The 27,590-nt window shown below is 53.1% G+C and overlaps 2 protein-coding genes across 5 annotated transcripts in view; one reads left to right on the forward strand and one right to left on the reverse strand.

Moving 5' to 3' along the window:
- Positions 1-13,586, reverse strand: Mrpl14 (mitochondrial ribosomal protein L14). Of its 2 annotated transcripts, none has more exons than XM_006984971.3 (3): positions 13,490-13,586; positions 3,689-3,779; positions 1-457 (listed from the first exon to the last, which is right to left on the reverse strand). In XM_006984971.3, the coding sequence occupies exons 2-3, from the start codon at positions 3,757-3,759 to the stop codon at positions 91-93; spliced, it is 438 nt and encodes a 145-aa protein (XP_006985033.2). In that variant the 5' UTR covers positions 3,760-3,779; positions 13,490-13,586; the 3' UTR covers positions 1-90. The 2 variants fall into 2 exon arrangements, with proteins under 2 accessions (XP_006985033.2, XP_042121755.2); XM_042265821.2 differs by lacking the exon at positions 13,490-13,586 and adding an exon at positions 5,057-5,189.
- The window catches only part of Tmem63b (transmembrane protein 63B), a 27,761-nt gene continuing 13,162 nt past the window's right edge, over positions 12,992-27,590 (forward strand). Inside the window, exons 1-10 of one of the 3 annotated variants that reach the window (XM_076557776.1) lie at positions 12,992-13,244; positions 20,574-20,756; positions 20,979-21,058; positions 21,267-21,305; positions 22,255-22,345; positions 24,803-24,840; positions 25,699-25,841; positions 25,962-26,013; positions 26,131-26,239; positions 26,809-26,879. In XM_076557776.1, the coding sequence (XP_076413891.1) occupies positions 20,598-20,756; positions 20,979-21,058; positions 21,267-21,305; positions 22,255-22,345; positions 24,803-24,840; positions 25,699-25,841; positions 25,962-26,013; positions 26,131-26,239; positions 26,809-26,879 (782 nt within the window). In that variant the 5' untranslated portion in view covers positions 12,992-13,244; positions 20,574-20,597. Of the gene's footprint in view, positions 13,245-13,670; positions 13,801-20,573; positions 20,757-20,978; positions 21,059-21,266; positions 21,306-22,254; positions 22,346-24,802; positions 24,841-25,698; positions 25,842-25,961; positions 26,014-26,130; positions 26,240-26,808; positions 26,880-27,590 lie in introns of those variants that run through there. The other 2 variants (XM_076557775.1, XM_076557777.1) reach the window with 2 other exon arrangements.

Consider the following 27,590-nt stretch of genomic DNA (forward strand, 5'->3'; position numbering starts at 1 on the left):
TAGGAAGAAAACACACATTAAAACATTTATTCTGTTCCAGGGCGTGTCACCAGTGTGAAGGGACGCCTGCATGGCTCAGAGCCGCCCTGCTCACACAAAGTTCTGAGCTATGGCCAACACCTTGGAATACTCGCCTTCCCTCTTGCGAAGGCTGGATGGGATGGGTGTTTTAATCCGAGTCCCCACAGGGTTCCCATTGTCCTCGATGAGGACCACGTTGTTGGAGTCAAACCTTGGAGTCATCCGGGGGCCAGGCATGCGGTGCCCCACAATGAGTGCTCTCTTCTTCTGCCCCCTGATGGCCAGCAGGATCTGATCGCCTACCTTGCCCACCCCACTCTTGTTGTAGACGTGGATGCACCGAGGAGGCCGATGGTAGGGGGTGTTCCCCAGGGCACTGTTGTCCACCACGCGCACCCGAGTCATCTTCTGGATTGCCCCGAGGCTCCCAGAGGTGCTAGTGGGAGAGAAAAGGAGTCTGTGACACAGACCTCTCTGGGCACAGGGCACAGGTCTCAGACAGCCGGGAGGTGCACGTTAGCCACATGCATAGACATGCATGTACACGCTGAGCAGGGATGACCCCGGACCCAAAATAAAGTCAGGGGTTTGTGAAGCCTTAACTACTGATTTCCTTGTAACTGAGAACATCTTAGACAGTGTGCTGGCACACACCTGCAATCCCAGCACTTGAGAAGCTGAGGCAGGAGGATCACAGGCTTGAGGCCAGCCCGTGTTCCTCAGTGAGACCCGCCTTCATAAACTAAGAGCTTCTACTGGGTGTCAAGATTCCAGTTTTTCTCCGACAACAAACTTCACGGACTACTTCACCCGCAGCCTTTGCTTTCTGCGTGTCGGGGAGAACTAAAGGAATCTCTACAGGCAGCCTCACCCCTGCCGATCCTGCAGAACCTGCTTCCCCGGGTGCAGCCCTACCCTGCTCTCATGGAGTCTGGGACCCGGAGACTCTGGTTGAGGGATCCTGACACAACACGGCAGAAAGCAGACACTGTCCAGGCAACAACTTCGTAACGCTAGCAAAGGGGCTTGGCTTGGCTTTGGAGACGGGTCTTCTAGGTTGCCAAACTCCTGACAGCAAGTGATCCTCCTGCCTTAGCCTCCAAAGTGGGAAGACGGAGCCATGGCCCGCAGCACACCACCCCCAGGCCCGATCCTTTCCAGAAACAGAATGCTATTACCAGCAGACCCAGTCTGGCCACTGGGATTTCCATCTCCTGATGTTCACCCTAAGGGGGGTTTTCTCCAGCACAATCCCCCAGTCTCTGACCCTTTCTCTGCTCGCCCCGCCCCAGGGTTCCAGCTATGATTCACCTCTGGGCCAGGTCGCTCCTTTGTTTAGCCTTGACTTAGCCTGCAGAGCTCCCTCCGACGACGTATGCTACACATGCCGCAAACTCAGGTCCTGAGTTCGAGTTCGCGATCCTCAGAAACTCCCTTTCTAGGTGCCTCTACCTCCTTCCTCGACAGACAGCTCTCCTCAGACCTGGCAAGCACTCACCAAACCGCTCGCTGCTCTATTATACTCATCGTGTTCATTTTAAAAACTCCTTCTCCTTACTTGGTGTGTGCACATGTACACACGTGTGGAGGTCAGAGGACAACTGACGGGCTGGTACTCTCCTTCCGCCATGTGGGTCCTAGGGATGGAACTCATGAGGTCACCAGGCTGGTGGCAGCCCCCATTCCTGAGGAGCCAGCTCCCCGTTCTCACCCCTCTTAGAGTCAGCGGCTCCACAGTCGGTTCTGAGGCTGGCCTCGGGAGCTGTTCTGCTGTGGGATGTTCTGTATGTCCTGTGGGAGCCCGTTCTCGGGTTCCTCGAGGCTTTACCCAGCAGGTCGGCATAGAGGATGATTAGGACCACGGGCCTGAGTGCAGGTGTCTGAGATGGTCTGCACTTGGCTGTGCTGTGGGATGGTCTTTATGTCAAATTGCTCTGATTGGTCAATAAATAAAACCTGATTGGCTGTGGCTAGGCAGGAAGTATAGGTGGGACTAACAGAGAGGAGAAATAAAAGGACAGGAAGGCAGAAGGAGTCACTGCCAGCCGCCGCCAGGACAAGCAGCATGTGAAGACACCGGTAAGCCACGAGCCACGGTATAGATTTGTGGAAACGGGTTACTTTAAGCTATAAGAACAGTTAGCCAGAAGCCTGCCACAGCCATACAGTTTGTATGCAATATAAGTCTCTGTGTTTACTTGGTTGGGTCTGAGCGGCTGTGGGACTGGCGGGTGACAAAGATTTGTCCTGACTGTGGGCCAGGCAGGAAAACTCTAGCTACACTGTTCTGCACTGGGATCCATTCTCACCCATGGCTGAGGATGCAGTAAAGATGGGTAGCACCAGATCTCAAAGGGGAAGGCACTGTGGCTGGGGTGGAGCCGTCTTGGCTTGGCAAAGAAGCATGTGCTGACAAGAACTGTGCAATTTTGTGATTAAAGAATAATTTTGCCGTGTTTTGTGATGCAAGAATACAATCCTGTCAGAGACTGGGCAGGAAGATGGCAAGTTCAAAGTCAATGTGGGCTACAGAGTTCAAGGCCAGCTTGGGGAACTTCGTGAGACCGTATCTCAAAACCAAAGAGTAAAGCAGATGGCCGGTAGCACACACCTGTAACCCTAGTGCTCAGGAAGCAGGAGAGGGAAGATGGCCAGCCTGGTCTACATGGAAATATCCAGGCCTGCTACAGCTCTATAGTGAAACTCTGTTGCATAAAGCACATGAAAACAACGAAAATCAAAGTAAATGTAAAGGAGGGTTGGCTGAAAACCCTAGATTCAATCCATAGTCCTGAAAAAAAAATCATCTTAAAAACGTTTGGGGGCCGGAGAGATGGCTCAGTGGTTAAGAGCACCAACTGCTCTTCCAGAGGTCCTGAGTTCAATTCCCAGCAACCACATGGTGGCTCACAACCATCTGTAATGAGATCTGGTGCCCTCTTCTGTATACATAATAAATAAATAAATCTTTTAAAAAAAAAAGTTTGGGGTGGTACACACCTTTAATCCCAGCACTTGGGAGGCAGGCAGATCTCTGTGAGTTCAAGGCCAGCCTGGTCTACAGAGCTAGTTCTAGGACAGCCATGGCTCCACAGAGAAACCCTGTCTCCAAAAAAGGAAGAAAGAAAAGAAAAGAAAAGTTTGGGGTCAGTAAGCTGGCTCAGCAGGCAAAGGTGCTTGCCACCAAGCCCAACGACCTGAGTTGGATCCCTAAGAGCCACACTGTGGAGAGAAGCAACTTCTGCAAGCTGTCCTGTGACTTCCAAATGTGTACCGTGATACCTGCATGCCCAAATCTGTGTGTGTCTGTCTGTCTCTGTCTGTCTGTCTCTCTCTCTCTCTCTCTGTCTCTCACACACACAGTGATTTTTTTGTTTTTTAATGTAAGGTGTTCTAAAGCCCTGGGAATGACAGACAGGATCAAGAGCTGTGACTCTAAGGAACCGGCATGGACTGAAGACAGCTTCCACCATAGGCCATGCTTTCCTGCACCCGAGATAGAATCTGCATGTCTGTCCTAGCCCTTCCCCGTGCTGACCAAATCCCAGCTCCGACTGGCCCATGACACCTCCCTGAGTCTCCTCTCCCATTCTAGTCACCACAGGATCCAGTCAGGGCAGCAGGCTTACCCAGGGACACTTCTTAAGAATAAGACGTCAAGCATTACCTGAAGCAGCGCTGGCCGAATGCTCTGCTGGCGTGGGCAAGGGGGCCCCAGAGCCCAATAAGGACAGCCATGGGATCCCAAGATGGCAAACCTGCAGGAGAGGGCACAGAGCCTGTTTGTATGGGGACATGTGTGGGAGAGGACACGGTCACACAAGTTCATTAGTCACTAACTACGAGTCTCAGTGTTTGAATGCTACACGATGATTAGACACAACTCCAGCTCCCAATTCTGCTGAGTCACATTCCCACAGGTCAGCGGGGCTGGCCCTCAACAGTTCTGCTGTAACAGACCCGCAGAGAGAATGCTGACAGCCTGCAGCCTCCCGGGCAACAGAAAACAGGAGTCCAGCACACCCGAGCTAGCACAACTTCCCAGGAGGGCCCCCAAACTCAACACCGTCCTGACACCTTCTTACCCTCCGAAACCCACTTCAGCACCCTGGGAGAGAGCACATTAGCCAGGCCTGCAATCTCAGTTAGTCTGGAGAGGAGGACCACATTCCACACCTGGCCAGACTACAGAGAGAGTTCTAGGTTGGCCAGGGTAATTTACCAAGATCCTGTATTAAAAACTCTTCAGCCAGGTATGGTGGCTCACACCGGTAATCCCGGCACACTGAAGCTGGAGGATGAAAAGTTCAAGACCTGTGCTATGTAGTGAGCTCTGGGCCAGCCTGGGCTACATGAGACCCTGTCTCAAAGAAATTAAGACACAAAACATGCCAGGCAGTGGTGGTGCACACCTTTAATCCCAATGAGAGGCAGAGGCTCTCTATGAGTTCGAGGTCAGCCTAGTCTACAGAGAGAGTTCCAAGACAGCCAGCTACATAGTGAGACCCTGTCTGGAAAAACAAAACCAAAAAAAAAAGACAAAACAAAATTTGGAGCTGTAGAGATGGCTCAGTGGTTAAGAGCACCCACTGTTCTTGCAGAGGTCTTGGGTTTGGTTTCCAGCACCCACATGGTGGCTCACAACGGTCTGTAACTCCCGTTCCAGGGGTCAGGCATCCCTCTGGCCTCTTTGGGAACCAGGCACACATGTTGTGATCTATACATATGGAGGCAAACACTGGTACACATGAAACAAAAATAAATTTTTAAAAGGGTTGTGAATATAGCTCAGTGGTAGTGTGCTTACACATACCTTGCGTCCAATCCATAGTGCTAAAAGGGGGGTACAAATGTCACCTGTCACATATCACCCTTCCCCCAAATATGAATGCCAGGACACCTGTAGAGCCCAAGGTCAGCAAAGTAGAGCCAAAGCCGCCCTGGCCAAGGCACTGACCAGTCTATATTTGGGTGAGTCTCCCCCACAGCACTGTGGCATGGAAAAACTTCCACAGACAAGAGACAGCTACAGCACCTTGGGGTCAGGAGTCCAGTTCACAGAACTCGGTCACATAGAAGTCAACAGGTCCTGTAGGGCATGAGCGTGGCTGCGTCATGGCAAGGAAAACTGCCACCAACCGACGGGGATCCCAGCTGTAGGCAGCCAGCTCTTCCACCCAGACACCTGACCATAGAGGGCACCACTGGAGAGCCCCAGAGCTATGCCTGGGCACCGGAGTATTTACACACAGCTCTGCCTAGTGAAGCTTCAACACGCCTGCCTCAGATAAGACTATTTAATAAAGGTGGGAGAGAATGCACCAGACACTTCCACAGAAATACCTGGGCATTCCACAAATGCCCGTCACTGAGAGCCTAGCCTCAAATCCCATCACCCAGTGTTCTCCTTGGGACATCTGTGAAGTGCTGGCCCACTCCATGATCAGAAAACGTGCAGCAGTTGGCAGCTAACCTAGGCAAGCCTGAGCACTGGACACACAGAGACCAACGGGAGAGGCCAGCTTTACTAACGTGAAGATCCTGGGCAAGTGAGCTATGCAGATCACCCAGCACAGGCTGGACGCCCATGCCGACCAGTTCTCTTCCTCTTCCCATCTCATCGGATAGATGAGGAAACTGAGGACACAGAGCACTAGACAGAGCCCCACAACCAGTCAAGGGCAGAACCAGAACCTCAGCCACGGCCTCAGGCCCTCCCTCGGCACCCCTCAGGCTTTGAGTTGTTGGGTCCCTGTTTTCTTGATGAACCTTTGCTGTGGCGGTTACAGGTCAAGTCATCTCACTCAAACATCACTGTGCAGTGCACACCTTTACCGACCTCACTGTCTTCACACACACACACACACACACACTTGACCAAGGCGACACAGTGCAGAGTAACAAGGCTGAAATCTGAACCACACGAGCCCGCTATGGCAACCTCAAGTATTTCAACAACTGTTCACACGCTCTACTTCCACCAAGAATACTGACATCTGCCTGGTGTGCAGGTGCATGCCTCCATGCCAGCACTCAGGAGGCAGAGGCAGGGGTTGAGACCAACCTGGTCTCACAGCAAGTTCCAGGATAGCCAGGGTGATATAGATAGACCTCCATCTCAAAAACTTAAAACAAACAAACAAAAAATGGCATTACATGTCCACCTGATTGACGGGCACCTCCCTGCCTGCTGAAAGACTTGAAATACCAGGTGAAGAGGATTCTTTTCAATCCAACCCAGAGCTTCGGCTGTGTTCTGTGGTGCTGGATTGCACACAGCACCTTGACCCTCTCGAGCGCTGCACCCATCTAAGTTCTGAAGACAATCTGAAGTGTAGGCAGCAAGAAGGGCTCACGCTCTAATCACAACTAAAAAACCACCACGGCTCTGAAGGGCAGCCTGCCTGCACCTTCAACCTCAACCACGCTGCGCCATCGGATGCCAGCAGGCCTCCAGGCTCGCTCCCAGAGGAAAGGGACTCCTTCGACATTCAAAATGAATCGAATGCAGCCCACAGTTGATCCTTCTAACTGCTAAACGACGGGCCCAGGTCTCCACTTGGCACCCGCTTTCAGCTGGCCCTGTGACCCATGCCCCTCTCTGCCTACTGAGTCTGACCTGGTCCCAAGCCTTTTTTTCCAAGTGAGCTGCAGCCCCATCTACACGGGGACACCCTGGTATCCCGTGCTGATGGAAATGTCACTGAGATAATGTTCAGTACACTGAGGGGACCGACCCTCGAATATACTAGGACAGTGACATACCACTGAGACACACATCTCAGCCCGAGACTCATTCTGCCAAGCCAGAAATTGAACCCAGTGCCTCAAAAATGCTAGGCAAGCTTTCTACCACAGAGATCCACCCTCATTGAACTGCCCAGACATGCCATGAACTTGGCATCCTTCAGTCTCAGCTTCTGAGGTCGCTGGGATCACAGGCCTATGGACATCAGGCCACTAGGTCTGGTTTTTGGGTAATTCTGGATGTCCCTTCACATTCTACTCCTTCCTACTTACTACCCCAAATTCAGGAACTTAGAAGGACATCTCAAATGACCACAGGAAATGGGAAGGCAGGAGCTCTGTACTCCAGTACAGGGGTCATGCCTCCAGGAAAGACTTTGACTTTCTTAAGGCCCATGGTTACTCTCACTCTTACTGTGACTCTAACCTCTGACCTCAACCCCAGCTGACTTAGCAACCTTAGTTTCCTGTGGCCCTAAGGCAGTCACAGATCTCACCTATATGCCTTATTCCTCAAGACAACAGCTCCTCCCATACTGGGAAAAGATCTCAAGTCCCAAAAAACATTAGGAGTGCAATGAATGAATTAGCTGTTCACCACCACCACCACCCCACCCCCCACTCCTCACCCCTCTCCATGAGACATGGGAACCTCACAGGCAACCCCTCTAGGAGTTCCCTGCTGCCAACTTGGTGCTAGTGGTGGAGGAAGTCCATGCTTTGTCTGCAGACTCCTGGAAGCATCTCCCAGTCTAGTAGGACAATGTCCACATCACTCAATAACCGCTCCGGAGCTACGGAACAGCAATGAATGTCAAAGAAACTCTTGAGAAGCCTTTACATTCTCTGCTAGCATGAGTCCATCCTGCAGACCCAGGACCTGAGGCTCGGCAGACCTGGGCACACAGAATTCTGAGTCTCTTCCTCAGCCTTGTGTTTGCCCAGGCAGTCCTCGGTATATCTTTCTTTATGACACTCACATTCAGATGGAGTCAGGTTTTTTGGAAGATTCCAAGGCCAGAGGCAGCCTTTCATGTGATTTCCTGGTCAACTACGAACACTACCCTCCCATTTCAGAGTGTGAATCACAACCTCTCCTTCACAGGGCAGGGTGGAGATGATTTAATAGGTCTAAGAAGCAGGCCCCTTTCCCATCGAGACTCAACTAACTCTCCACTGTGCTGCAGAGACACATTGGTGAGGTGTCCACTAGCCTTATCACATGCACGTCCCACTGGAATGCATGCTTCATGGAGGCAGGGCCCAGTACCTGCCCTGCTTAGTACTCTAGGGTGGAGAGCCACTGACATATGACTACCGCTCAGAATTGCCAAGTGGACAGAACTGACTTGCAGTTCAATGTGGAGCTCAGTTTCCACGTTCTGTGAGCTTGTGTGTTTTGACTTTTTTCACGCACCCAAACTGCGGATGTTTAAGAGCAGTGGTTCTCAATCAGACTGCAACCCACAGACAGAACCAGGGAGGCTACCTAGCAGGGGGGACCCTAGGATGACTGTGGCTTATTATAAGTTTTGGTTTTACTCAATCACTGGGCAAGCTTCAGTGAAACATTTCACTATTAGGATAAGAATTTGTACTGTATCAAGCTGATGATAGAAAAAATAAAAATTTTATGGTTGGGGGCCACCACAATTAAAAAAAAAAAAAGCAGTGGTTCTCAACCTATGGGTCTCGACCCCTGGTGGGTGGAATGACTTTTTCACAGGGGCCACCTAAGACCACTGGAAAAACACAGCTATTTACCATTTATAACAGTAGCAACATTATAGTTATGAAGTAGTAACAAATAATTTTATGGTTGGGGGTCAGCCCTGTATTAAAGAGTTGCAGTATTAGGAATGTTGAGAACCACTGATTTAGGGATTCATCTTAAACTAGCTTTCTTTCCTTTTTTGGGGGGGTAGGTAGTTTTCAAACTAAGGGCTAGAAGAGCAATTAAGTAAGGAAGCATCCACGCTTGGCATGCTTTGTGAGAAAAGAAAGCACCAGCATTTGCGGATATTTATCTGTTATTATGAGTGTCATGGTGCACATGCAGCGGGCAACTCTGGGGTCAGATCCCTCCTTCCACCTTTACATGGGTTCTGGGTAGCGGACTTAGGTGCTCAGACTTGCGCATAAGCATGTTGCCGCCCTGCTCAGCCGCCCTGCTCAGCCATCGTTCCCCGGGTATCACTTGGGTGCTGAACTGTACAAAGTAACCAGCAGAGCAGCCCTCTATACACGTATGCCGCCACATACTGAGTATCACAGACCCATCCACTGTTTCCAAGCCAGGCCTGGTGGCACACACCTTCAAGCCCAGCACTCCGAAGGCAAAGGCACTTGTCTGGCCTGCATTGATGTCCCGGGTTCAATCTCTAGTACCAGGGGCAGGAGGACCGAGAAACAGGAGAGTCACTTTTAGTTCAAGGGCAGCCTGGGAATTCCAGACCAGCTTCACCTACAGAGACCCTGTCTCCAAAAATAAAACAAATCAAATGTATAGGAAAAAAGGAAAAAAGCAAAGGCCTGAGCACTTTGAAGAATCAGAAAAAGACCTTTCCCATCATTCTAGACCAACAAATACTTGTATTTGTTGCTTAAACACTTGTTACTGTTTCCCTACCTGCGGATTCTCATTCTCTTTCAGGAAGTTTACTTTGTGTATACAGTTTAACCTCACACAAGTCTAACATGTTGCAATTCTCAAAGTATCCACACCAGAGGGCTTTCTTTGCTGAGTTCATTCCTAGGCACCCAAAGGAAACAGAAAAACAAATAAGAACAGGCAAGTGTAAGAGGCTGGACCAGCTGAGGACTGGCATCATCTTGCGGGAGGAGGAACCAAGTCAGAAATGGTACTACTGCTTGCCACCCCTCCCAGGTAAGAAGGCAACCAAGTCCAGACCAGAGCTCAAACTTCCTACCCAGTGCGCCCTGTAGGACAGGGGTATGGCTCAGATACAGTCCTACCCACTAAAAAACTTCACCAAAAACAAACACAACACACACATTTATGTGTGTAAAGGCTGGCACATGTTTTTAAAAACTCAAGAAATAAAAAGCTGCCTTTGTTGTGGTGGTGCACACCTGTGATCCCAATATTGGGGAGACAGGGCAGGGACATCAAGAGTTCAAGTCCCACATCAGCTACATAGAGATTCAAGGCCAGCCTGAGTTTAATTAGATTGTCTCCAAAAGAAAACAAATAAAGCCAGGTGGCGGCGCACGCCTTTAATCCCAGCACTCGGGAGGCATAGGCAGGTGGATCTCCAAAGCAAGTTCCAGGAAAGGCGCAAAGCTACACAGAGAAACCCTGTCTCGAAAAAAAAAAAAAATGAAAAAAAAAAAGAAAAGAAAAGAAAACAAATAAAACAACTAAGGCCAGGCTTGGTGGTGCATGCCTGTAATCCCAGCACTTGGGGGCAGAGACAAGCAGATCTCTGTGAGTTCAAGACCAGCCCTGTCTACATATTGAATTCCAAGCTAGCCAGGAATACATAGTAAAATCCTGTCAATAATAATAACAATAATAGTAATAACCACACCCAGCACAGCCCAGGACAAAACAGAAGCAGATTTGACTCTACCCGGGTGTGAGTTTTCACCACTCACCACTACCAAGGAGCACAGCTCCCTTCAACAATATGAAGATCTATTTCTTCTACAGCTGCCACTGAAAAACCCATTTATCAGCTTGGTCCACAGTTTTTATCTTAGGCTTAACTTTCTATGAGGACTTAACTGAGCCAGTGGCAAGAAGCCAGGGATAAGAAGTCAGGTAGCCAGAGGAATGTGGGATAGCAAGGTTAGAACCAAAGAGGAAATGCTCCTGGCAGAACTCATCTCTCGGATATGTCTGTGACCTTTAAGCCACTTCTCCAGGTCTCAAGGACTTGTGGACAAGTGGGGTCGTTGGGTAGAGCAGAGCTGCCCGGGTGAGGGACCACCTGGGGAATCCTTCCGGTCCAGAGTAGGCAGCGTGTTTCCTGGCTCACTCCTTCTTCACAAGGCAGCACCAACAATTCCTTCATCTCAAATCCTCAAAGTGCTTCTCAGCTTAGAGGAGACACAGGAAAGTATTTCCTGACTTTGCAAGGACAGACATGATTTTTAAGAGGTTTTTTATGGGGGGGCCTTCCACCCTGATTCCCTAGTGAATAATAAGCTACTGACCTCTCCTTCTGGGTCAGCACATTTCGTGACTCAGAACAATACCATGAGCCCTGAATCACAGTCCTTTCTTGAACACTGACTATCATTGTTAACATACCTGTAAAATTATATCAGATAAACCTTCAACCTCTAAAATGAAAGAATGGAGTCGGGTATGGAGGTGCACCCATTTAATCCCAGCACTCTGGAGGCAGAGGCAGAAGGATCATGAGTCTGAGGCCAGCCTGGGCTACGTGAGCCGAGGTCTCACCTAAACAAACAAATAAATACAGGTTAAACTATAATCTGACTTCCTGAGGCCTCCCAAGTTCCCACAGAACAGAGTCACGAACAACTTGGAAACACATTTGGGCAGATCCACCTGTGACAGACACAACACAGGAGCAGACCAAGGTAATCTTCACAGGACTTTTGCTTTAATCCCAGCACCCAGGAGGCAGAGGCAGGCGGATCTCTGCGTTCAAGGCCAGCCTGGTCTACAGAAACCCTGTATGGGGGTGGGGGAGGGTTTTTGCATCATTTAAGATTCTAGGCACTGTGTTCAGATAACAGCCAACTGAGAAAAGGCCTGACGAACCCAGAGGTTGGCTGGAGCCTAGGTTTCCTAGTGACTGTACCCAGCAGGACTGCATGGGAGGTTGATTGGACCACGGGCCTGGGTACCAGGTGTTTGTAAGGGTCTAACTAGCAAGGGGGAGGTCTTTTGCTCCATCCCTTGGCACTGTTATAAACAGACCTTTGGAATACAGTTCTGGGCGGGTGGATAAGGATCCAGGCCCACCCGAGTCTGTCCTGTGTTCTCTCTCCCTCTCTTTCTAACTGAGTCTCTATCCCTCATTCCTCAAGAGTCCCTGGGGTAGATAAGTGTGGGGGCTGGTCTTAGAGGTTCAGGTTCACACTTGTATTATTTTTTAAAATAGTCAACAAACATCTTCCAGTGATCCCTACAGGTCCCCAAACCAAGTTAGCAGGGCCTCCATTTCCATTTTCTAGATACCCACTGTCAGTGAATTGTGTTGTTCCAGGGACATTCAAATCAATATGGGAGGACTTTTTACAAGAACCCCTGTGGGTAAAATGGGTAACACCAAAACATTATAACATCCTTTTTCACCAAGAACTGTTTACTCCAACACAGCTTCTCAGAACCCAGACCTACAGACTTCTGCCACGAAGCTGTCTACACTGACAACCTCACCTCCATCTTCTTTCCCTTACCTCCAACAAAATTCTCATAGTTTGGGACGGGCTTGGATTTTTGTATGTTGGTTTGGTTTTGTTGAGACAAGGTCTCAGGCAATCTCAAGCCGGCCTTAAACTACCAAAGCAGCTGAGGATGGCCTTGAACACCTGCCCACGTCTAGGATTACAGGCAAGCCTCACTGCTAGCCACTCACCAACTGCAACTTCAGAAGATTTAAACTGACTGAAAGCTCAAGCCGAGGAAATCGAGAGGCATACAAGTTTGGATCGATGCTTCTCCAAACTTCTCTATGACACAAACAATATAAAACACCTAATACAGCGTGCCCTTGTGTCCCAACACACAGTACCTACTCTAAGTGCAACACACACACACACACACACACACACACGCACGCACGCACGCACGCACGCGATGGCCATGATCTACTAAACTGATTTTCAAGTCACTCATGGGAGTGTTTGAAAGACACTTCAACAGCCCGAACCTTCCAGCTACAAACGGGCAGCTGGATATCCAAATACAGCAGACACACTGACCAGGATAGACAGTGTCCAGCCGTGACTGCAAGGCCCTGGGTGCCAGCATTTCCCAAGCAACCCAAGGTGACTCCGTCTCAGCTCTTGTGACCGCTACATAATCTGTCCCTTAACGTCTCAGCGTGGCAAAGCTCACTTAGTGCGCACAGTGGAAAGCAGTGTTTCCTTCTGTTCCCTTTAAGAACCCGCAATTAAACAGGTGGTGTTTGTCCTGTCTTTGTGATCGTGATTTGTGTGGTGACACATACAGAAAGGAGGCGGTCCGCCTCTCCAACGTCCCAGTCTTAACCCCTGCTAGGTGAGGTCTTTGGTGAACTGAGAGAGCAGGGAAAACCCTGGACCAGAGGAGTAATTCTGCCTGACATAAGCGAAAGCAAGGACTCCCTCTTTACACTGAAGAAGCTTCCAGCAAACTCATCTCCAGACCCAGTGGGAGAAGGAGGAGCAGATCAACTGCAGGAGACACGCCAGAGCAACCGACCGAAGTTACTTGGCCCAGGCTAGACTGCAGCTCCCATTCCCCGAGGCTCCACCTCCCTGACCGGGATAAGCAGGTGAGCGCATCCAGGGGGCGTGGGAGGCGCGGAAGCGGCGCGCACCATGAAGCCCTAGGCAAATAGGAGGCTAGAGAGGGTCCAGCTCTGAGGCCTCGCGAAGCGGGGGACCCCTCTCACTTGACTCTGGGCCCAGTATGGCTTGTCCTCACCCCTCCCCGAGAGCGCCTCCCCTACTGCAGAGAAGAAAGGGGAAGGAGAAGCTGCGCGAGGGGAACAAGGTGGCCCCTGAGCCCCCATCATACCGCGTTGGCTGCCAGGGAATCTCCCGCCACGAGCCCTGCAGGTCAAGCCCCACCCCGCACCCTGCGCCTGCGCGCCGGTGGCGCTCCGCGAGTGCGCGCGCACTTTCTACGTGTGCGGCGTGGGGGGCGGGCCCGCCGGGAGCCCCGCCCCCGGGCTCCCCTCCCTCCTCCGGCTCCCCCTCCCCCACGCGCTGCCGCGGCCGCCGCAGGAGCCCAGAGCTCAAGCCGCCCGGCGACTCCCCCTCCCCCTCCCCAGCCCCGCCCCGCCCGGAGCCGGGGCTCCCGAGTCGGAGCCGAGTCTGCGCCTGGGGGTGAGTACGCGGACCCCTCCCCAGCACCCCTTACTTGGAGCACAGGATCCCACTACCACCCCAAGGAAGGAAAAAACAAAAAGCAAAAAAAAAAAACACCGGGACTCAGCTGCGCGTCCCCTCCTTTCCACCTCCTGCGGGACCCAGAGGTGCCCAGGCCCCGCGGGACCCAAGGGAGGCACGCTTTGTCCCCAAACCCGCACCGTCCCTGGCCAGATGGGAGTCCTTCCCTCCTTGTCGGGGCTCCAGATGTGCGCCGCCCTCTGCCCCCGCCCCGCTGGGATATCCCAAGGGGTGGGACCCCCTCTGTCCCGGCCCTTGAGTGCTACTCTCGTCCCACCTGCCCCATCCAGGTGCGCGGCCCCTGCGCGGCCCTCCTCGGGTCCCAGCTGCTCCCCAGCCGCCGGCGCCGCTGAAGGGAACCACCCGCCTCCGCCCCCGAGTTTTGCATTCTGGGGTCGCCAAGTCCAATGCCCTCGGTCTCTTTTTATTCTTTCTCTTGTTGCTGGGGACGAAGCTGGCCTCGAACAAGGGGTCCAGGCTCGGGCAAAGGGGAGGGCTCGAGGGTCCTGGCACCTGACGGGTGGCTGGCCCTGGCCCTGGTGGGGACTGGTCTGCCGGCTGGAAGAGGACGGCTGGCCCCGGGAGCATGTCCTCTCTTGCGCCCCACACAGAGCAGTTCATTCATGAGCCGCCCCGGCCTGCGTTGGAGGGTGCGGTGGGGAGAAGAATCAGACGCCAATCCGGAGTAGGCAAAGGCCCTGTTGAGGGGGAGGGGGCGCGCTTTGTCCCTCCCGGCTGTCTTGACCGCCTGGTGCGGACTGTCCCAAAGCTTGTCGTTGGGTTACCCAGAAGAATGAAGGAGGCCTGGGAAGTGGGGAAGAGAGGTCAGAGGGGCTGGCCGCCCTTGGGGCTTCGTGCTGCCACCAGCCTTGGTCCCCTTGTCAGGTCTGGCGGCCCATTGCCCAGGGGGGCTTGGGTCTCCGCTCCCTGACCCTGTAGCCTCCGCCCCGGTCTGCAGTAGTCCGGGGTGAATGAGAATGTGCCCAGCAGCTCCTGAAGAGGGTCCCACAGCCCTCTGCCTTCCAGATTCTTGAGAGCAGGGGAAGGGGAGTGAGTGACTGCCAGGCTCAGGTGGGGGGTTTGCTGGCAGCACTTTTGTCCTCCGGGGTACCAGAGGGTCTACGCCCTGGCATGCCCCAGGTAGCACATGCTGGGGCCTGCTGTTAGTTCATCCAGTGCAGCCAATGAGTGAGTGAGTAGGTGGGTGGGGATGTTTTGAGGCAGAAGATGGGTGATAAGTAGCTAAGAGCCCCTTTTTGGACATCATACAAGTTCCTTCCGAGCACAACAAACTGACAGAAACTTGGGTTCGAATCCTAGCCGTGCTGTTCTTGAGCCGTGTGACCTTGACAAGTTACTTAACCATCGGAGCCCTCTGTTGCTATTTAAAAGTGTGATTGGTTACCACCACCTCCTTCCGAGGTGGAGCTTTGGGATCCGATAGTGTGATGCAGGTAAAGAGCCTGGCAGGCTGCCTGACGGTTGATCAATAGTAATGGGTTCACTTCTCTGAACTTCCTGACCTACCAGTCACCTCTGGTGCCCCACCTTGCCTAATGCAGGTGGATGGGGTACATTCTGGGACTCGGTGACAGAGTCCTTAATGTAGAGGAAGCAGCCTCCCCCACTGAGTAGTTCAATTCCTATCATGAAATTATATGCTTTATTTTGTTCTTAACCAGCCTACCTCCATTAAAGCAACCTCTTGGAGTCTATATCTTGTTAACAACAGCTGTTTTTGTGTTGTGTTTGTTTGAGATCCACTATCATTTAGCCCAGGCCAGCCTTGAACTCCTGATCTTCCTGCCTCCACCTCCCAGGTGTACATCAGCATGCTTGACTTTCAACAGCTGGTCTTTTCTTGTGGCAGTTTGTTTTGTTTGGTTGGATTTCTCTTAAGAGCTTTGAACTCTTTTGTTTGTTTCTAATCTTATTTCGTCTTTCAAGCGGCCACAGGGCTGAGTGGCTGTCCCCATCTTCCAGGTGAAGGACCTGAGACCCGAGCTGGTTAAGTACTTTTTCCAGAATAGAACCCAAGTGCATTTCATTCTAGAGCCCCTGCCTTCTATCCTTGCCTCAGAACTTGAACCCACAAACTCGAGTCAAGGATCAGGAGCTACAAGCAAGAAGAAAGGCAAGCCTCCAGGTCCTGGGGTGTGGCATTCCAGAGCTGGCACTGACAGCCCTCAGCCTCAGAGCCCTGCTGGTGGCCTCCCCTTTTTGCAGGGGCAGCAAAATGCCTGGGCCTGTCTCTGGATCTACCACAGACTGGTGACTTCCCCAAGTTATTTGCTCTCTGTGTGCCTCAGTGGCCTGTTGGGGTTGCCAGGGGTAGCAAATAGTAACATTTCCAAAGTGCTTGGGGTAGTAATGCCTTGCACAGAATAAAAGTAAAATAAGCCAGTGTGGTAGCTTGTGTCTCCAGCATTCAGGAAAGTCTTGACTTGAAACAAAACCTAAACTATATAGCTAGACTCTGGGGAGTGGGGCGGCTGGCCTCTGGATAGATACGCTTTTACTTTTCTCAGAGTTCCACTCAGGCCGGGCAAAGCCATTAATACTATTTGTTACAGGTTGGAAGAGTGAGGCCCAGATTTCATTTTAAAAATTAATCTCACTGGGTGGTGGCGGCGGCGGCCGCGCATGCCTTTAATCCCAGCACTTGGGAGGCAGAGGCAGGTGCATCTCTATCAGTTTGAGGCCAGCCTGGTCTACAGAGTGAGTTCCAGGACAGACAGACAGAGAAACCCTGTCTTGAAAAACCAAAAAAAAAAAAAAAAAAAAAAAGAGTTAATCTCTTCTCACTGCCTGTATAAGAATCCCAAACCCTAAATTAAGTCTTTCCCAGTAACTCTACAAGGAAAAAACAAACAAACGAAGCAACAAAGTAACTTCTACCCTGTGATACACAGTTTTTATTAGTGAAATGACAATGTTGACTTGGTCTAACATCCCCATCCTGCTACAAAGCCAGTGTGAGTATCCAACTAGAGAAATGGGCTCACAGCTGGCTGGGCACGTCTGCACTTGGAGAACCTTCCACTCCTACTACTGTCTCCCGGTAGTTTTCTGTCCTCTTCTCAGCTTCCCAGCCCTAGGCTGGATTGGAAGGCAGTTGCTCTGGATGACACAGCCCAAGGGCCCCACCCCTACAGTTAAGAGCTCGAAGTCACCCTGTGGACTGGCAAAGCCACTAACCCAACTCCACCCCTTCCCTACCCTGTGACCTTGCCTGGCTCCATTCCCTTCCCTGGTCCCAATTTCCTCCCTATGGATGGGTGATCTGGGTGTGCCCTGCTTGCCTTGGGGGTGGGGGGAGAGCGGTGTAGTTGGGAGCAGAGGGTGCTCTCTGGCAGTACAAAAATTGGCCATGAAAAGACCTGGTAGTTAGCAAGCATCCCGGGGAACTCTCACCCACCCTAACAGAGCCATATCACGTAGAAGCTTCCAGAATGGCCCATCTTCATTCAGAGTAGAGAAGACAGGAATGGGAAGGTGGCACTTTTTAAAAGGGTTTGAACAGTTTAGAAACAAGAGATGGGTTGGGCACTGAGGTTCCCGGAGGTCAGAGAGGTCAGGACTGGGCATTTAGCTTGGTGGAGAGAGTGTTTGCTTCCCATGAGTGAAGACGTAGGTTCGATTCCCAGCACTTGGGAAGTAGAGGCAGGAGGGTCAGGAATTTAAGGCCATCCTCAGCTTCATAGCAAGACTGAAGCCAGTCTAGAATATATGAGACCTTGTCTCAAAGGAAAAAGGGGGGGCTCATCGGAGCCTCCCTCCGCAAAGTGCCTATACCCACCTTTAGCCTGTCCTGGTGCCTCACATCTGTGCATCTTATATTTACACACCCAGGCTCCCAGGCACACCCCCACACACACACACTCCTCCACTCAGAGGCCATGAGTCCCTTTATTTCTACACAGTGTTGTATAGTCACCTAGCTCCTTAGACAGACAGACACATGTATGAGCATGTTTACACATCTGAACACATGTCTCGACTGCCCTTGTATTCTCTGCCTCGAGAACAAATAATTAGCATTGTATTTATGAAGCTTCCATATTATGCAGAGGATTTGAGGGGGGGCAGGTTCAAGACAGGCTTTCTCTGTGTATCTTTTGGAGCCTGTCCTGGAAATCACTTTGTAGACCAGGCTGGCCTCAAACTCAGAGATTCACCTGCCTCTACCTACCAAATGCTGGGATTAAAGGCGTGCGCCACCATTGCCTGGTATATGCAGAGATCTTAAATTGGAGGTCAGCCTAGGCTACACAGAGACCTTGGGAAGAGAGGGAGACAGAGTGCTGCCCCACCCCCACCCCTGGCATGGTTACATTTTTACCTTTCTGTGAGAGCCTCGCTGATATCTCCTTGTTACAGAGTGGAAGAGTGAGGCCGAGGTCCACCTTCACCTGTCCTAGGCCCATCAGCAAAACATCTGTGTTCAGAGAAGGGTCTCCCCCTTGGGTAGAAATTGACTTGGGTTTGAATTCAAGTCTCCATCATTTTATTTGCAGTGAGACCTAGAGGGCAAGTACTTAACTTTTCTGAGCCCTCTCCTCACATCTTCAAATGACAGTGATACAACTCACAGGGTGTTTGAGGATTGTTTGAAGTGTTATTGGTTTGTTTGGTTTGGTTTGGTTTTTTGAGACAGGGTTTCTTTGTGTAGCTTTGCGCCTTTCCTGGGACTCACTTGGTAGCCCAGGCTGGCCTCGAACTCACAGAGATCTGCTGGCTCTGCCTCCCGAGTGCTGGGATTAAAGGCATGCGCCACCACCACCCGGCTTTGTTTTGTTTTTTTATCTTAATATTGTGTGGGGTGCTTTGCCTGCATGCATGTCTGTGTACCATGTGGGTGCAATACCAGCAGAGGCCAGAAGAGGGTGTCATGTCACAGACAGTTACAGACAGTTGTTAGGGGCCACATGGGTGCTGGGTATTGAATCCCTGTTATCTGCAAGAGCAGCCCATGCTCTCATCCACTGAGCCATCTCTGGAGCCCCGTATATTGTTATTCTTGAAACAGCGGACACTAGATAAATAGTCCTTGCTACAATGATTAAACTCCTGTGTTTTTAAAGGCAGCTTGGGCCAGAAAAGGAGCCTGTCTAACACATGCAGGGGAGTTATTCCCTGCTCCATCCTGACGCAGGCTTTGCAAAGATTCTCTTGCACCAAGAGAAGCACACAAACAGTGCTCGTGTTCTCATCCTTAGAGAGCTTCTGGCTCCTGCCCTGTTTGAATGGGAGAGGGGAGACCCCAGGACTGCTAGGTTACCCCTGGGGGGCTAAGGGACAGACAGTTCCTAGTAAACTGCCAGTCACCTCCTCTAGACTTGTTATTCTCTCTTTGTCTGGTTACCTTTCTTCCCTGGGGACCCACCTCCAGGCAGATCTTCCATGTTGTCAGCAGAAGGGGCCCTCAGGGGCCCTGAGTAGGACCGGGTGGGGCTGTGCTGCTGTGGAAGTGCCTCTGCTGCAGCCACGCTTCCCCAGCCTGGGGACCTCCCAGGGGCCCTGCCCATCTTTGTCCCCAAGCATTTCCAGAGCCCCGGGGTCCCATTGGCCTTCCTTTCCTCCTCTCCTGCCCCTCATCCACTGACAGCACAAAGGGCTGTGGCAGGCACCAGGCAGGCACCAGGCAAGACAGTAGTACAGTGGTTGCTGGGGGCCTTTAGAGGCCTCCGCCCACTCTTTCCCCTCTTTTGCCAATGGAAAAGCTGGCTGGAGGGCACAGCATTCCCAGCCTGCTCTGCTCCGGAGGCAGAAGCACAGCATTCTGGGAGTTGTAGTCCTCACACCCCTCTGTTCCCCCTGTACTGCTAGTTGGAGGGAGGGAAGGGAAGCTGGGGTGGAGAAGGGCAGGTGTGGCTGGCACCAGCAGGTGACACAGACTCTGAAGTCTGGTGCTGTTGCCTGCCTTCCAGCCAGTGCTCTGCCCTGAGGACACAGGAGCGGCTCTGAGGCCATCTGTTTGGAAGGTGGCTCTATGGAGTGGTTAGCAGAATTCAAATCTAAGCACATTTGATCATTCTGTTTCTCTTCTCACTTTTCAATTGAACTTAGGGGTTCTGAGGGGGTCAGAATGAAGCAGTTGGCTCTGGACTCTTACTCTCTGGCACAGAGACAGGCCTCTACCCATCTTTAAAATGTTTATGTATATTGCCTTGTGTGTGTGTGTGTACCACATACATTCCTGGTGTCTGCAGAGGTCAGAAGAGGGCATCTTATCCCCCTAGAGTTCAAGTTATGAAGGTCATGAGCCTCCATGTGGATGCTGGAAACCTAACCCAGGTCCTCTGGAAGAGCAGTGAAGCTCTTAACCGTGGAACCATCTACAGTCTCCACCCCTCCTCATTTCTCCTGCCTAAGAGAGATTCTCTATGAGTTGGGGTAGGTGGAGGTAGACATTGAGCTCATGCTTCTGCCTTTGTAGTGAAACCAGTCACACACACACACACACACACACACACACACACACACACACCAATTAGGATCAGAGTGTGCTGCCCGGACTCAGGATAGAGTCATAGCCAGAGGACCATGAAATAAACCCATGTGATACACACCTCTCTTCCCGAGGCCCTTATTTCTCACGGGCAGAGTTCCCACCCTCTGAGGCAGCTGGTCAACCCTCTGTAGACCCACCTTGCAAGGCCAGGGTGGGTAGGGGACGAGCCCAGCTGACTGACTTGCCCTCTGCGCAGGAGGACCATGCGGCAGTAGCAGCCATGCTGCCATTCTTGCTGGCCACACTGGGCACCGCGGCCCTCAACAGCAGCATCTCCAAGGACTACTGCTACAGTGCCCGGATCCGAAGCACTGTCCTACAGGGCTTGCCCTTTGGGGGCGTCCCCACTGTGCTGGCTCTGGACTTCATGTGCTTCCTTGTGAGTGTCCTCATACCGTCCCTACCCTGGACACCTGGGCCCAGGACACCCCCTGCAGACATCCTCCACCTCTGACCCATGCCCCGCCTTCCCATACCTAACCAAGAAAAAGGGGGTCCCTGCTTTCCAACTCTGTCCACTGACCCAAGCCAGCATCCTCCCTTTTAAGGTTCTGAGCCCTGGCTGTAGACAGCTGTTGACCTGCCTCCCCTCTGCCCTCAGGCCCTGCTGTTCCTCTTCTCCATCCTCCGGAAGGTGGCCTGGGACTATGGGCGGCTGGCCTTGGTAACAGATGCAGACAGGTAAGAAGGCTTGGGCTTGTCCCTCCACTGTACACCAGCATCATGGTCTGTGCTGCTTGGGAGCAGGGGAGAGCCAGCCTTTTCCCATCCCCTCTCTTGAGGGGTGGAAAGAGACGAGTCCCTGGGCCAGCGTGGGATGATGGTCTGTGTCCCGCCGGTCCCCGGGGACTTTCCTTCGCCCTGTAACCTGTCTGTTCTCTGTCCCCAGGCTTCGCCGGCAGGAGAGGGAGCGAGTGGAGCAGGAATAGTATGTGGGGCACCAGCCCCCTCATCCACACTAAACCAGCTTCCCTTTTCCCTCTCCTTTTCACGCTTCTCTTCTCTCCGCGCCAGTGGCTGGTTCTCTTTTTTGCAGCTTTCTCCTCTGCAGGCTCTTGTTTCGGATTAACGCAGGCGGTGTGCTTTGCAGAACAAGGGGCTCCTCAGCTTGTCTCTGCCCCTCCTGGTTTCGGTCTTCCTCTCAGGCTCCCTGCCTAAGAAAATCCCCTCTGTACGGACCCCTGCATTCTCAGCCTTCACTGGCTGGGCCAAGGGACCATCCTCTGGGAACTCCCCAGAAAATCCCTAGCACTATCATGCAGAGACAAGATTGGGTGTCACCAGCGGTTCCCATCCCCTAACAGCTAGTTCTTCATATTCCAGGGTTCCCTGCTCCTTCTGGAGGCCTAGGACGGGCCCTGCCCAGGGAGTCCCCATTGTGTGGCCTTAATGTCTCCTTGTGGTCTCTGTGCATAGGACCGAATTGGAGCTGTGGAAGCTGATGGCTCCGGGAGAAGGGAGGGTCGGGCCCTGCCCAAGAGACACCTTCCAGTCTTGCCACCCATCTGGGTCCTTCCGGTCCCCGTTTTCCTTCACCTCCCCTTTGCTTTTGGGGTAACACTGGCTCTGTTGCCGATCTCCCACTCCCCCTGCTGGTCACCTCCGGAACTGCAGGGACCTCTAACATTTCTTGCTTCAGCCTCCATTCTGGGCAGTAATGAAGACCCCCTTAAGGTCCACTCACTGTCCATCACCCCTGAGGGAGGCAGGGTAGGGGGAGGTCACTCCTGCTTCAGCCTCTGCGCTTTCTATACTTTCTTGAGCCCCTCTGGGTGCTGAGCCCCTCTGGGTGCTGAGCCCCTCTGGGTGCTGACGTCTGCCCCTCCGAGGCTCACGTTCCTCCTCTCACCTTGCTCTGCTCTGTCTCCCCACCCCAGTGTGGCATCAGCTATGCATGGGGACAGCCATGACCGGTATGAGCGTCTCACCTCCGTCTCCAGCTCCGTCGACTTTGACCAAAGGGACAACGTGAGTGTTCTCCCGGTTTCCTTGACTGTGCTGCCGTCAGGTCAGGGACACCAGCGTGGCCTTCTCTGTGTGTGAGGAAAGTGGCATGCTAGCCTTCGGAGGCCAGCAGCAGGCCCAGAGCGCCCGGGACACAGGACGAGGTCCTCTGAATGGTACCCCTAACATTTATCAGTTCCGAACTTTGTCCGCCACAGTAGAACTTGATGCCCACCTAGACTATTGATGAAAACTCTGAACATGGTTTTAGAAGCCATGATGAACTTGAGGGTCCGTGTAGTGAAGCTTAGACCCCCCTCACGTTACACTGCGGTTGTAGGCTAGTGACCCTGGCCCTGGGGACCGACTGCCTTCCGGGTGTTAGTGCTGACTAAACAGTCCCCTCAGACCTGACCGGTCACAGCAGTCCCCAGACCTCCTTCGCAGCAGACCAGGCACACAGCTGTTCCCTGCCTGGTCCTCCTGTCGTTTTGATGGTGAAGTTCCCAGGCAGAATCTCTGGGTCAGCCCTGGCCAGTCACACTTGGGCTGGGGCTCCTGCAGCAGCCTTAGCAGAGAGGTCAGCTTCCTGAGACTCACAGGGTAAGTGGCGAGCTACTGGGATCACCCCTGCTAGCCAGGTGTCCCGACGGTCCCCAGACCTCAATGGAGCTCAGGTAACCAGACCTCCTGCATCTTGGCCGGAAGGCGCACTCTCCCCATCCTGCGCTAAACCGGAGCCTTCTCCTGGTAGAAGGTGAGGAGGACCCTCTCTGAGCATCTACTCTCTACCTGGAGGCAGGCCTGAAGGAAAGAGAGGGAGGTGATGCCGGCCAGCTCACCCTAGATTTTGGTCCCTTCGAGGTGGACTAGGAGATGTAGGCAGGCACTCAGCAGCACAGCACGCCTCTCTGCTTTGGGGGCCATGCTTGTTTGTTTGTTTGTCTTTTTGAAGTAAATTGTCAGATTTTTTTTTTTTTTTTAAATTTGGTTTGTTGGGACAGGGTTTCTCTGTGTAGCTTTGCACCTTTCCTGGAACTCACTTGGTAGCCCAGGCTGGCCTCGCAAACTCACAGAGATCCGCCTGGCTCTGCCTCCCGAGTGCTGGGATTAAAGGCGTGCGCCACCACCGCCCGGCTTAATTGTTTTTTTATATGGACTTTTATGGTGTGTGTGTGTGTGTGTGTGTGTGTGTGTGTGTGTGTGTGTGTGTGTGCGCACGCGCGCGAGAAGTGGGGGAGGGTGACACAGCTCGTGTGAGATCAGAGGTCAGCTTCGGTCCTCCACCATGTGGGATCTGGTCAGCAGCAAATGCTTTCACCATTGCTCAGTGAGCCTATTTTTTTTTTTAATTTAATCAATTCATCATTATAAGTTTGTATAAGTTTGTGGGTGTGTTCCCACTGTGGACATTTTATGTGTGGAGGTAAGAGGGCGACTCTTGGAAATTGGCTCTCTCCTTCCAGAATTGAACTCGGGTCATCGGGTTTGGTGGCGAGCACCTTTACCCTCCGAGCCATTTTGCTGGGCTACAAACTCTTCGTATTAGCCAGAGATCGGGGCTCCCACTCCTTCCTTGAACCCCAAAGTACACCCATCCCCACTCTGGCCTGTAGCACCATAAGGTTTTGTAGTTATCTGCACTTCCGGACACGGGGTCCAGCAGCTAGGTGCTGGGCCTTTTCTTCCTTAAGGGCAGACCTTCCTAGCTCGTCGTGTGTGTGTGTGTGTGTGTGTGTGTGTGTGTGTGTGTGTGTGTGTGTGTGTGTGGTTTGTGCGTGTGCAGGTGTGTTTGCACATGTGTACAGGAACATGGGGAAGCTAACAGTCAACCTTGACCATTGTTCCTCAGGTACTGTCACCCTTGGTTTATCTTTTGGGGTTTTTTTTTTGGGGGGTTACATTTATTTGTCCATCATGCATGCTCATGTACACATACATGCACATACTAAGTTCTGTCTGGAGATCAGAACACAGCTTGGGGAAGTCAGTCTGGCCTTCCACCGCGAGGTTCCAGAGATCAAACAAGCCGTCTTCCCAGGCCTGCCTCGCTGTCTTCTGAGACAGGCCTCTAACTGGGACCTAGGGCTCCCTGTTAGGCTAATCTGTCCCACCAGTGCACCCCAGAGACCCGTCTGTCTTTGCGTCCCCAGGGCTGGGAATGTGTACCACCATGCCCTGCTCTTTTTTCTGCCGGATCCGGGAATTGAACTCTGGTCCTTTGGTTTGCAAGGCAGACACTTTACTGACTGAGCCGTCTCCCTCACCCCTACTTAAAGACTCATTTTTTCAGTACTAGAGATAGAAACCAGGGCCTCACCCATACTAGGCAGACTCTACCAGACTTCTTCTGTCCTGTGTGTCGATGAGGTTTGTCCCCGGGTGTAGGGGTGGGTGTAGAACTGTTTCCCGGTGGAAGTTAAGGGAGGGAGGTCGGGTTGGTAGGTCGGGAGCTCCAGTGTGTTCCCTCTGTTCCCCTAGGGTTTCTGTTCCTGGCTGACAGCCATCTTCAGGATAAAGTAAGTGGATGGTCTGCGCACTCTAAAGAGAAACAGAGAAAAACCTCAGAACCTGTCATCTCCCTCCAAAATCAAGGCCAGCAGCTTTGAGGGCCTTAGTGCTCCTGGCCACTGCAGTACCCCGAGCCCTACTCCAAGAGGCCAAGCAATGGGGGTCTAGCCTGTGCTGGCCCCCGAGTGCTTATTCTGACCCATCATCTCCTCTGTGGCACTCTGCTCGAGGCCAGCCATGCCCTGGTCTACCAGCCCTGGTCACAGCTTGAGAGCAGAGGCCGGAGCCTCCACCTCGGCCTCTCAGCAGCCAGCGAGCGGGTAGGGGCAGCAGGCAGGCTGGAAGCAGCCAGCCAGCCGCAGGCAGGAGCCAGCAGCCAGCAAGGCAGAACTCAGGAGATCCAGCCAGAGTCCACAGGCAGGCAGTGAGCGCTGAGAAAGGCAGGAAGCTGGGACAGGTCAGCACCGGGCCCCTCCCCGTGCTCTGGGCCCCTCCCCTAGGAGCTCAGCCCTGGGACCCTCTGGCCCTGGAAGGAGCTGCCGCTGCCCGCGTCCCAGCCTCCGTCCCACAACATCCCGACTTCTTGCCTCCCGTTCCCGTTTTCCCTCTTCCTGTCCTGTTCTCTCCCTCTGACCTTGCCCCCTCTTTCTCTCACGTCTCTTTTGCTGGCCACTTCCGGGCTCTGAGCATTCCTCCTCCTTTCTTCCTCCCCTCCCAGGAAATCGGGAGGAGAAGTTCCATCACAGAGCCCCATTGCTGCCCCACCAGCAGGGGTGGCCGGGGTGGGGGTGGGGGTGGCAGGTTCCAGCCTCGCCTGCCTCGGCTGCTGCTCACCAGCCTCTCCCGTCTGCTCCTGTGGTCTGCAGGGATGACGAGATCCGGGACAAGTGCGGGGGCGACGCTGTGCACTACTTGTCCTTCCAGAGACACATCATCGGGCTGCTGGTCGTCGTGGGCGTCCTCTCCGTGGGCATCGTACTGCCTGTCAACTTCTCAGGGGACCTGCTCGGTCAGTGAGGGCCGGGGGGCTGGAGTGGGAGGGGCCGGAAGGGCATCCGTGCCGGCCGGCCGACCCTGCCGCCATCCGTGCCGACCCTACCGCCATCCCCTTCTCCTTCCCGCCTTCCAGAGAACAATGCCTACAGCTTCGGGAGAACCACCATTGCCAACTTGAAATCAGGGTGAGGCTGGGGTCTGGGGTGGAAGGAAGCCAGAGATGGGAGGCTTCAGAGACGCATGGACACACGGAGGTAGACGCTGCTGACTGAGGACCCCACGTGACCCTCTGCCGCCCACAGGAATAATCTCCTCTGGCTGCACACCTCCTTTGCTTTCCTGTACCTGCTGCTCACCGTCTACAGCATGCGGAGACACACCTCTAAGATGCGCTACAAGGAGGACGACCTGGTGAGGAAGTGCGGCCCCGGGGCTGCAGCGGTGGAGCGGGGCCGCTGGGTGGAGCGGGCGGCTGGGTGGAGCGGGGCCGCTGGGTGGAGAGGGCTGCCGGGTTCCCTCCAAGTGGGATGAGCGCACCTCTCCAGGGATCCTAGGAAGGGACTGCCTGGGCCTCCCCATGCTGAGCCCGGCCCTTGGGCAATGGCCCTGGCTGGTAGTGCTGCCAGATGGTTGTATTGTCGTCTTGCTTGATATGGATGGTAGGAATATCCCTTCACCTTCTACTGCCATTCACCCGGCCTGCACCAAATGTCTGTGCTTCGTTAGCCACTGTGCTAGGTCCTCCGGGATCTAAGTGTCCAGCCATCTGGTGACCCCTGCAACCCCTCACAGAACAAGGCACCTCTTGGCTCTTCCGTCAGGCTTCTATTACCAACACTCCACTGAGACCTGACAAAGTCCTGAGGCCTGTTCCCACCCACCTGCCCCTCTGCTCACCCCACCCCCAGCCCCTCCCTGCGTCCTCTGGCTCTCCTGGAGCCTACCTTCCTGCAGGAAGACAAGTCTGTCCTCTTCCACAGGTCAAACGGACTCTCTTCATCAATGGAATCTCCAAATATGCAGAGTCAGAAAAAATCAAGAAGCATTTTGAGTGAGTAAGCAGCCCACCCCACCTCAGGCATGCAGACCCTTGCCTGCCCGTTAGCCCCAAGGACATCTGTGCACCCTTGAGTCATACTCAGTGGTTGGCAGCACAGGTTGAGAGGAGCAGACTGGGGGAAGACCTCGCGTCCCAACCTGGGCTGGTCTCCCACTTTCCTGAGTGACAGCCCCTTCAGAACTGGACAGAGCTGAGGGGTCACTCAGAGTCACCCGTGGCCTTGGGTTTGATCCCCAGCCTTTCAAAAAAAAAAATTAGTAAATGAAAGAAATAAGATGGAATCCTGAAGAGTGCAGCCTGTGACATTTATTTCCTCCACTCCGCGCCCCCCGCACCCCCCCCACACTCCTGGCTTGGACTGGGTCATAGGTAGTTGGCCCAGGAGCCGGAGGTGGCCGCTTCTTCGGAATTATTAGCAGCATTTACTTGGTGCATATGCAGACTTTGTGGGAAAGCTCATGGGCTGTGAGTGGCTTCTGAGGAGGTTGGCCTGTGTTCCCTCAGCTTCTTTGGCTCTTCGGTTCAGGCACCTGGACAGGCACCTTGGTGCTGAACTCATGGTGTAGAGAGTCAAGGGCTGCCAGTCGTGGTGGTTCACACCTTTAATCCCAGCACTAGGGAGGCAGAGGCAGGTGGATCTCTGTGAGTTCAAGGCCAGCCTGGGCTACAGAGCTAGTTCCAAGACAGCCAGGGCTACACTGA

The sequence above is a fragment of the Peromyscus maniculatus genome, chromosome 21 (assembly GCF_049852395.1).
Source record: "Peromyscus maniculatus bairdii isolate BWxNUB_F1_BW_parent chromosome 21, HU_Pman_BW_mat_3.1, whole genome shotgun sequence".
In the NCBI taxonomy this organism is placed as follows: domain Eukaryota; kingdom Metazoa; phylum Chordata; class Mammalia; order Rodentia; family Cricetidae; genus Peromyscus; species Peromyscus maniculatus.

Coding starts and splice junctions, on each gene's coding strand:
- Mrpl14 (XM_006984971.3), bottom strand. CDS start 3,759: ATGGCTGTCCTTATTGGGCTCTGGGGCCCCCTTGCCCACGCCAGCAGA. Junction 458..3,688: donor TTCGGCCAGCGCTGCTTCAG/GTAATGCTTGAC, acceptor CTCTCCCACTAG/CACCTCTGGGAGCCTCGGGG.